This window comes from Cheilinus undulatus, linkage group 7 (assembly GCF_018320785.1).
Source record: "Cheilinus undulatus linkage group 7, ASM1832078v1, whole genome shotgun sequence".
Classification (NCBI taxonomy): domain Eukaryota; kingdom Metazoa; phylum Chordata; class Actinopteri; order Labriformes; family Labridae; genus Cheilinus; species Cheilinus undulatus.
The window spans coordinates 34,645,377-34,656,157 of record NC_054871.1 but is presented as its reverse complement, the minus strand read 5'-3'; the positions used below and the strand labels follow the sequence as shown (position 1 = coordinate 34,656,157).

At 38.6% G+C, this 10,781-nt stretch overlaps 1 protein-coding gene across 1 annotated transcript; it reads right to left on the bottom strand.

Annotated features, from left to right (window-relative positions):
* Positions 1-1,622: 1,622 nt before the first annotated feature.
* tmem161a (transmembrane protein 161A) lies at positions 1,623-9,876 on the bottom strand. Its single transcript, XM_041792003.1, has 11 exons — positions 9,774-9,876; positions 9,150-9,253; positions 8,973-9,056; positions 8,778-8,869; positions 8,447-8,603; positions 7,809-8,024; positions 7,455-7,598; positions 7,249-7,362; positions 6,936-7,110; positions 6,723-6,819; positions 1,623-4,858 (listed from the first exon to the last, which is right to left on the bottom strand). The coding sequence occupies exons 1-11, from the start codon at positions 9,774-9,776 to the stop codon at positions 4,554-4,556; spliced, it is 1,491 nt and encodes a 496-aa protein (XP_041647937.1). The 5' UTR covers positions 9,777-9,876; the 3' UTR covers positions 1,623-4,553.
* Positions 9,877-10,781: the final 905 nt, after the last annotated feature.

Sequence of the window (10,781 nt, the reverse complement as noted above, 5' to 3'; positions counted from 1 at the left end):
AAGTGGGTGATTCTGGCACAACCTCACCAACTTCCAAAGTGCATGGAGGATGAAGAACACTTATAGTTTGAAGAACAACTTTATCAGACCGACACGTTTCGATCCGTAGCCTTCATCAGTCCTCCATCAGGCATGGTTGAACAGAGCTATGCACAGTCAGGAATAGTTGTAAGCAGATTTACATTTTAAGTTTTCTTTTTAAACATACTGATTTCAGTATAAATCTCACCAAATTATAATACTTCTATGTTACATTTAACTAACTTCATGCATGTATATTTTTTTTAAATCAAAAATGGGTAAAATATACAATTGTTTATTTTTAAAAGATATATGGCAACCCCCTTTCAGTGTCTTGCAACCCCCAGGGGGGATCCTGACCCTCACCTTGAGAACCACTGCTCTAAACTACTAAATTGTGTTGCTGGAGATTTCTGATCTTTGTCAAAATTGAACACATAATTAAGCTAATCATAATGTTATACAAACAATACAATTGCAATAAGTCTGTCTGCTCTATGGCAATCTTCCACATCCACACCTCTTATATGATTTTGCCTCAATTTCTGTAATCATGTACAATTCAGCAAATGAGAATTTTGAATTAATAAACTCCCTCTACTACTTATGACGATTATACAATAATGGTCATAGAAGCAACAGGAAGATCTACAATAACTTATTTGTGCAGGAGATAAAAAAATCACATATTTTGTTTCCCCTTGGCTTAATAATCTTGATGCACTTTGGCTCCTTGGATTAACTAATTGGGGAGCTGTGCTAAAGACAAACACACAGAATAACCACAAAATGTGTTCATTCATTTCCTTCACAAATATACACAGACCTTTTAAGTTTGATTTCTATAGACCAGGACTTTAGGAGTTTAGGGGCATAGAAACAGAAGAAGCCTGTGTGGGACACATTTAAGAGGGAAATGGTCTAGAGCATAAGTGATTTGTTTGGAATATAAACAAAAAGACCTGTGATTAAAATTACCATTGTGAAGATACCTCCAAACTTCTCCACTCTTGGAAAGCCGTATGTTATTGTTTGTATTCTTCACTGAAGCACATAATTGTGCACATAAAAAGCCAGCAAAGTGACCACCCCTCCCTGCAATAGAGGAATCTTTGGTGGGCTTTCGAAGGGACATGGAAATCAAATGATATCACCAAAAAATCATGTCAGCTTTCAGGAAAACATCTCTCTGTGATGAAAGGTCACTTTGCTTGAATGTTGTTGCATCATGAGCATGAAAAACTAAATGATCCCTGAAGTTAGAAAGCTTTTATTTCTAGTTTAAATATTCTAAGCTGAACTGACAGTTATTTGAATATTTTCCAAGAAAAGCCTTTCTGGACATCACCAGGATAAGCATCCATGAACAGTATAGCTTCCCAGACTCTTTTGGGGCATTGGGTTCGTAGTAATTATCAGCGATTAAACAATGATCTTCTCAGGAGGTTGGGGGTCAGAGATCAGGACCCTGACCAGCGGCGAGACACTCCATTGTCATGCATGATGTCTTTTGTCAATCGGCGCAGATTTTCTAAAGGAAATATTTTATCTCCCACGCTCCTGGAGAGAGATCAGAATTAAGTGGCAGCATCAAACTGACCTGAGTCTGAAACTAAGATTTTATTGAGCCATACACACACAAAACAATCTGGTTACAGCAAAAACAAAAAACCTTTACACACCATGCATCCTGAAAATCTTTAAAAAAAAGCAATGTTTGAAACAATATTCACAGTATGATTTCAGAGCATTCAATTCAAATTCACTATCTAAAAGACACACTAAAAAACAAACAGAATTAAAAAAAAAAAAAAAAAGCAAAGAGTTTCTGCATCAGTATCATCTCTAAGTGGAAGAAATTTGAGCATGTGTAATATAAATAAATAAATAATATCAACTGATGCAAAATTTACCCTAAGAGGGCTTGGGTCATTTGTACAGGTTTGACTGATGCGCTATAAAAACAGCGAGAGAAAATCTTCAAAACATACAAAGGAGTTAAGACACAGCAACTAAAAATGTCATCAGTGAGTAGTGTGGGAAAATAAAAGAAAAACAAGTCGTTCTTTGAACTATCAAAACTTCTGCTCAGTTTAAATGTTTTATCAGAGAGAACGGAGATTTCAAAGTTGACTCAAAATCCCTGAGCTCCCAGGCACTTAGAAATTCTGGAGGAAAAAACAAAATAAAAAGCAACAGCTCTGGTTCACTCTGTATTTGCTCAAAAGCACAGATATCACCTTTACTACTTATATGCAATGAAAAATCAACACAGCAAAAAAATATTTTTAAAAATTAGCACTCTTGAATCGGTTCCTTAAGAGAGACAAACAGTCCCTCACAAAAACAAACAAACATATCCTGACAGGGATGAAGTACTAAAACTTCCCGTTATCATTAAACATCTTACATATATGCAGCATTTAACAAGTCAGATAACACTGGTTTGATTCATCTGAAAAGTTACAGAAAAATATTTAGCTGAGTATTCAGAGGATGATTTGAGACTGTATCACAAAGAAAGACTTGGCAAGACAAAGCAAGGGTTGGCTGATAATCCTTGGGCTTGACTTGTTTTTCTTTATCGAGAAGCTGGATCCCTTTGAATCAGGTGGATCAGTGTAGTTACACGTGGTTTACTGCAGGACTCGGCTGGTCTAAAGGCTTAATCCAGATCAGAATTATCCAGAGGATGCGGATCACTCCAAGGTATATCACACCGAATAAGATCAACCTCATCCAAATACAGGCTCTGAAAGATTATCAAACATTTTAGGAGACTTTACATTACACACTTTGTCCAGTGGGGGCAAACAGACACACAAACAGAAAAACCATCTAAATCAGCAGTCCTCAACCACCAGGCTGAGGAGCGGTACCAGTCTGTTATTTGGTGCCAAGCCACAGAGAAAGAAAAAATGATTTATTTAATTTTCCATTTTATTGACTTTCAGAGTCTGAAAGAGGTTTTATTTTGAAAAATTACCAAAATCCCTTGCGTTATGTCGTCCACCTTTTGACATACTGACATGAACCTAGACACTTGTCTTGGTCACATGAGACCCAAAAATTAAGCCCACAAGCTAGCTAAAACGAGTAAAAAACAAACACTGTTGGAGAGCTTCTTTGTAAAGGGAATGAGGCTTGAAGAGGAAACAGAAGTAAAGCCTACGACTGCCAAGAAAACAAAGGCTACATTTAAAAGACATTATCAGGAGTGCTACTTAAATTATGGCTTTACAGTGAGAGGTGATTCTAACGCATTATTCAACTTTAAGAGGTTCAGTTTTTTTAAGCACTTTGTTTTATGCCATTTGTAGCATTTGATTTCTGTGTATTTATCCCCCACACATTGATGGATGGTCCATGAAAGTGTTGTCGGTCATGAAATCAGTCTGTGGCGCAAAAAAAAGTTTGGGGACCACTGATCTGAGTCACTGTTAGGTCAAATTTGTTTATGGGGATAAAATCCATTATTTCTATAAAACTACTTTACACACAAATTACACAAAACAACATTCTGGCACAATTTTTTTTACAAAGCTTAAAATTTCACCTTTTCAGTAAAAATGTATTCAGCTTTATAAGTTCTCTGACATTTGTTTCCCTGTGTGAATTCAGCCCTCTGCTGGGATCAGATCATAAGATTTTGATTTTTGGGGCATAAAAGTCATCCTAATCCTATTAATGAGTTTTGATCAACTCAGAATAAAGGTTTTCTCCAGATCAGATCAACAGATCAGATTATCTAATCTAACTTCATGTTACCCTTTTTCATTCGAAACACCCAATTTCAAGGATTCTGTCCATTTTGACAGATTTAATTCTGTTTAACTACTTTTGAACAACAAACTAATTAACATCATAGGACTGCATGTAAATAAGTTCAGTAGGCTTATCGTGTCCTCTTTTTAAGCCACAAGTGTGTCACTTAATATTAAGTACCCATTTTTAAAAAAAAAAAAAAAAGCACTAAAATAAGTCTCTTCACTACAATGCCAAACATTTAAAAAAAGGTAAAATCCTTGATCTCCTGGAATCCTTACACTTAGTTATGATTATATTACTGTGTCTGATCCTTAAGCTTGTTGTCCCACTCTGAATGTATGATAACATGACGCTGAATTTGCAAAACCAGCTTCTAAAATGAGAAGAATGACCAATATTTGGCGCAGTGACGTGAAAGCACCCAAAGAGAGTCAGACTAAGTCAAACATGCTTTGTGATACAGCCTCCAGTGCTCTCTGTATATTTGTATTATTGATACCAGTAGCCTGCTGGTCATTAAAAGTCATAGGAGCAAGAAAAGTAACCAATAGGCTTTTGAAATGGACAGACAGTCACCAATCTGAATCTTAAGCAAACTTCATCAGAACTTCTGTTACAGGAAAACCAAGGTGCGTTCTGCCTCTCATTGTCTGTTTTAATGAAGTTCCCCTTCGCTGCCTGCAGCTATCCTTTTCAACAGTGTAACAACAGCTGGCAGCTGGGATTGCAGTGCAGGTCGAACAGTATGTCACTGTTTTCCTCGGTTAGTTCTGCATAAGGTACTGGTGGAAGTAGATGCCAAAAAGAGAGCTGATGACCTGGCAGGCAGCCACCCACCAGGTGAGGAAGGCAAAGAAACCTCTGAAGAAAAGTGGAGTAAGGACAGACCGCAGCGCCGTGAAGACCTCTGACAGGTGTGCTACTGTTGCCTGGATGTCCTCTTCCATGTCGTCCACCCCCTCCTCATCTTCATCAAGACTGCCGGGCAGCACAGGTGCTGCTGTCGGCATCACCAGAGCAGGTGTCACCCCAGGGGTGTCATCTGCACCAGGGCCCCAGGAGAAGTCCCCTACAAGTCAGACAATATTTAAATTTTACTACTTAAGTTAGAAAAAGTAAGACACTGTACTGTAGTGTTAAAACATGAAAAGATTTCACTCTCCGTCTGTATTTTCTACTTTTGTTACTGTTTTAAACCTTGTATGTGTGTTTATCATAGTGCAACAGTGTGAAGATTCCTGTTGAGAGTCAACAAGTCAGGACTGAAGGAAAGCAGCATCTAGTTGACACTGCTGTCCCTCTCCTGTGCTCTGTCAACAAACACTAACGAAGTGCAGGTTTGTGCTGATGTTGATGTATTTTTAAGTTCTTCAGAGCAAAACTGCTGTAAAGCAGTCAGAACATAATGTCACATTTCTGTTTTACGACGTCATTTTTATCAGCAGTGCCCTTTCTCTTCTTTTCCTCTCTGTCACTTGCCTTTTTCCCTCTAGTATTCATGAATAAATTTAAATGTAGAAAATAACAGAGACTGCATCGTTTTAAAAGGTATTAAAAAGCCCATCCTGGTTCAGTCCAAAAAAGCTTTGCCAATATCCAGCACAGCAAACAAAAAAAGCTACTCTTAAGCAGCTTTCCTCCCTCTTTTTGTGTTTAAGTCTTCAGCTCAAAAACAGTAAAGAGCAAAGATGTTTTTATCAAGAGACTCCTAGCAGTGGGATTAATGTATTGCACATTTAAATCAAGTGGAATTTAAGACTATACAAGTACTGAAAATTTTGACAGCCGTATTAAAATTTTCAGTGCAATCATTCCTCATGACTTCTCTTGTCCCTCTTACTTCATCCCTTCTCTATTCCTGCGTTTCTCCTACCCCCCCCGTCCCTATCCAATCCAGCATGACTTTGGCAGATAGTTGTAAACGTGAGTCTGGTGCCTCTGCTTGAGTGTCTTTCCTGTTATAGGGCGGCGAGATACTGTATCAACATCTCAAAATGCTGAATAGGTATCTCATAAATTAATAATTTACTTTGTTAATGTGGTAGTTTTGTGATGTAATTTCCACCTCCAACCGGTAGTTGGCAGCAGACATTCAGCCGTTTCACTCTTCTCCTCTTTTTAGACAATGAGATCATGCTAGCCTTCTGGCCTGAGTGAGCCAATCGCTTATCCAGCAGAGCAGCTTCTGCTGCATTCAGAAGGGATGTGTGGACTTATTTTGGCTTCTAAAACATTAAAGACAGTACTAACTTAAACAAGAGTCAAGTTGTTTGCAAGATATGCCACACCAGAGTAAAATACTCAGACAGCACAACGAATCTGTGAGCTCACAGACATTATAGTGATAGCACAGCTAACATGAAACAAAACAAGCCTGTTGATGCTACTGCTGGAATCTACATGTAGTCGTGTGTCTAAGGAGTGTCTTAGTTTCATTTAGAATGATGACCAGTCCTTAAAGCTGGGCATGAGGACCTCTTTTCTCCCATAGTCTCCCTACACAAACACCCTGACATTAAGTAATGATATACAAACTAATATAATGTCAAATATAAACTACTGTAGTCCCTTTACTCTGTATTGATTTCTTTGTTTCCCCTTTTTATCACAGCAAAGGGGGAAATCCTCATCTTCAGCTTACACAAAGATATTTATACTGCTAGATGATGCAGGACTATATTTTTTAATAGTGTTGACAAGTTTGAATTTCTATATCTTAAGGATAGCATTAACTATATTATATATCAATTTCATATAACAAAGTAGTTATAGTTAAGTATAGTTAGTTAATATTTACACCAATGTTTTATAACTATTTATAACTAAATCTAAATTCAAATGCTTGCCGAAACAAACAAACACTTAAACAAACACTTAAATGTATGGATTCATAATCAAATAATGATACTGTGATGACGGTCTTTTTACCTTACCTAATGCCTTGAGTGACAGCGTGGAGAAGAGGATGAGAAGAATAGGAATCAGGTACTGTAGAGTAACAACTGTCAGGTAGCAAAAGATACGAGTGACCTGAAACACAACACATTGGTTCACAGTTTACACTTGAAATGCATTTTATTCTGTACATCATGTCTTGATTTAAAAAGTTTGAATTTAAAAGTCTTGGGCTAAAATTCAAGCCTGACCTTTCTCTGAATGTCAATTGCAGCAATGCGACCCGCCTCCTTCTTCATCTGCTCAACCCACTTCTGAGCCAGGTTGAGGTAGGCCTGCAGGTGGTAACGGGTCAGCGCTAGCCTCAACAAACATAAAACCACAATGATCCAAAGGCGCATGCTGTCAAACACAGCGCTTGGAACTCTGCAGACAGAAATAAGAGACAACCACAAAGTGTCAGGACAGGGTAAGTTGCTGGGAAATTGCATCACTGATCGTTATTTAAATCTTCAGAATTCAGAGATTAGTTGATGAAAAAAGAAAATATTCATGTGCACTCACATTGTGACAGAGGTCTTCCCCATTGGGGCATTTGCCAGAAAGTCTCTTGCAATGGGTTTCACCCAAAGAACCAATACAAAAATGGGAGACAAGAAACCCATGTGCAGCAGAATCCTGCAGAAATTTAAGGAAAAATACTAAAGCAACACTGTTCATGAGGATGTAGACAGTATGTTACTTGTAAACCTAAATATATCAGTTCTCACTGGATGAGTGGGCGGTCTGAGTTCATCTGCACAGCATCTAGATGAGTCTGAGCCAGTCGCAGGCCAGGGAAGGCCAGAAGAGATCCAATATAAGCACAGACAGCAGCCAGGCCGAGCTTCACTGTCAGCTTGGTCACCGGGATCCTGAAGTGAGTTAAAACAGTGAGAAAATGTCACCTGGAAACAGGCATAGATATGTCTAGAAAAGTCTACCACTGGCTCTTATGTACTACTTATAATGTTATCTCTTAAGTCAAGATGCAGTTTAATTCACTATTACATTATCATTGATCATTTAAAAGTGACAAAGTAGTATTTCAGTTACAAGTTATTTTAGAAGAGACCAACACTTACGACCAGTCAGCATAGCCTTGCTGTTTTGCAAAGATTTCCAAGTTGTCAAAGAGGCTGGAAAAGCCAGACTCCAGGCCAAACTCCAAGTATTCCTCCCTGACTACAAGAACCAGCATAGCCACAAGCAGAGACAGAAAACCGAAGGCCAGACATACAGAGCGTTCGCCACCCTCTTCAGAGCGGAAGTAGTGGCTCATCAGGGTGTGAAGGGTCTTTCTGAGGGTTGATGGTTAAATCAAAATCACAAAGAGGAAAAACTGTCATCCGTCTACTATTACACTCTGAATATACTATCATAAGGCCAATTGAGTTTATACAGATTATGCAAAGTCTATATAGTACAACTTTAGACAAAAGCAGTTAGTACTACGTAATAGATTTTACATTTTTCAAGTATTATCACATATCTCATCAAATCAGGCAAAATTTTATATTGTAGATTAAAATCATAATTGATGGGGAGGATTCCTTACCCGAGGCAGGACATCCACAAAAAAAGTTTTAACAATATTGATAAAAGTAGGTTGTTAATTAATACAAGATAGGTAAAAGTGTACAACTTTGAATTAAGTATTTTCATAGGATTGATACTCATGCTTACAGATTTCTCAGAGAGTGATTTAACAGTTAAAGGATACAGACCAAAGAGCACAGTCAGGACACACCAGATAGCTCCAATATTGACCTCTTTTCTGGCATCTACTACATTGTAGTAGCACTCAGTGAACAGGTAGACACCCATTGCATAAACTGCAAAATCTATCAGCCACTGGTACTCCAGGAAAAAACGCAGCACTGAAAATAAAAACAAGATAAAAACGTTAAATTCTTTTGAGTTGTACCTATTAAAACAATGTTTTTTACAATGATTGTTTTGATCTAGGCACAACAGGAACATGTAAGATGAGTTTACTGTGGGTTTTGAGCATCAGCATCAAAGTGGTGCAGATTAAAGAATGTTTATTTTACCAAGGGCATCAATGGTGTTGACAGGAGCTTTCTCCAGGTGAAGGTCAATGTCCTTGGGCACAGTCAGAGGCTTGTTCTCCCCATTTTGTCTCCTTATGATAAAACAAACCGTGTACAGTAATGTAAAACAAAGGTTCCTTAGGTTTCTTTTACATGACTCCTCTCTGTAGTCTCCAACCATCCCCCGACACCCACCTGTCTCTCCTGTTTTGTTTTGGCATTTGTTTCCCAGCCAATGCACACAGCTCTCCTTCTGACGGGTGTTTGAACCGAAACAAACTGAAAGGAATGACAGGAATAAGAATATAAGATGTTGCACACTGCATTTTGTGTACTTTTAACACCTCACATAATTATATGGGCTGACAATACCTGCCATTACAGAGAAGCCAGCGCGCAAAGGAGCAATGCGGAGCCATCCTCTGCATTATGCTGGCGGCCAGCAAGCTGACCACCAGCTGAATCCCCATCAGCGCCTGTCAGAGCAAAATCACACATGGTTAAGAGATAGAGCAAACTCAGAGACTCACATGCTGGACAAGGAGACAGGTAAACGGTGCATTTTCGTTGCGCTAAGAGCAGCTGTGCCATGGCTGCAACTATGACTGTGAGTTAGAACAACATTCAATACGAATCAGCATGAAAGACTCCAAGTTTCAAGACATTTTTGCGAATAAAAGGGAAGTTCGTGGATTACAGGTCCCTGTAAACGCCAAATAATGCTAAAAAGGGCAAAACAAACTTGTTTTGACAGTACTGAATCCTACAATCTATAACCAAAGTTCTATTAAAATCCCTGCAAAATGAATGAAACTTCGCGAATGACTATGGTGCTAAATTTAGCTTAACTCCACACCACCTGTCAGTGCTGCTGCAGGCGGAGCTAGCTTGTTAGCATTACCTCCTGGTAATTTTAGAGACGCTAGTACAAAGAAAACAGCAAGACTGCGAAAATAAAAGAAATCCTGGTGAGTACACGCCAGTGAATTTAGTTACCATGTCTCTCCTCGAAAGCTGAATTTAAACCCAGAGAGGCTGCTGGACCTTCTTCACATGCAGGGAAGTCTGAACAGCTGAACCAACTGACATGTGAAACTCCTGAATGACCCGGATGTAGTTCTGGCGATGGAGTCGTGCGTTGCATTGAAGTGCCTCGTGAAAGCTGTGTAAAACAGGAACTTCACAGTTTATACTGAACAACAGCTGATGCTGCTGATTATATGCTATGTACTCAACGAGGAGTTTGAAGGTACTCAGAACGCCGTGTTACCGGTGGTTTCTTAGATATTCTTAGTGAAATTTTATTTAGTGGCTTACAATTTATATGACCGTGTCTCTCATGTTTATACGACTGCTCAGTTTTGATTAAGATCTACATTACGTGACACCCTTCAAGTAGAAGAATTGGACACCTACGAAACTGTTGTCAGTTAAATATAGTGTCTGTAGGCCATGCTGTCTATACCTATGCTTCAAACTTTCAGTCAACAACATGAAACTGGCCAGTCGTTTGGCTTTGACAACACATGATGGATGGTCAGTAGCACAGAATCAGGGACTGATCCCACATCACATCCCAAAACAGCGGTTACCTTAGCAACCTGGTTGATGGAGATCTGCACAGAAATAAAGACAGTGTTAATTTAAATCCTTTAGAGTTAAATTTAACACTCCAAAAGTGTCTGTATTGGTCCACACTACATTTAGTTGAAACTACGTTAGACGTTTTTTTACACTGTGACAGAGTTGCAGCACCTCTTTCGATAATTACATTCAACATCGGCCAACAATTTTCAGGGTTCAATTTTCTCAGCACTAGTGTATAGTGTTGAAAGTTTACACCATCCAGGGTTTATGTTTGTTAATGTTTTAACACCTAATAAGAGTCTCTGGCCTTAACACTACAGTGGATAAATATAAATATATTCTCATTATTTTTTTACTTTTAAACTCAACACAATGGGGTGGCCTCTAGCAAAGATGAAGCAGAGAGACAAATTAAAA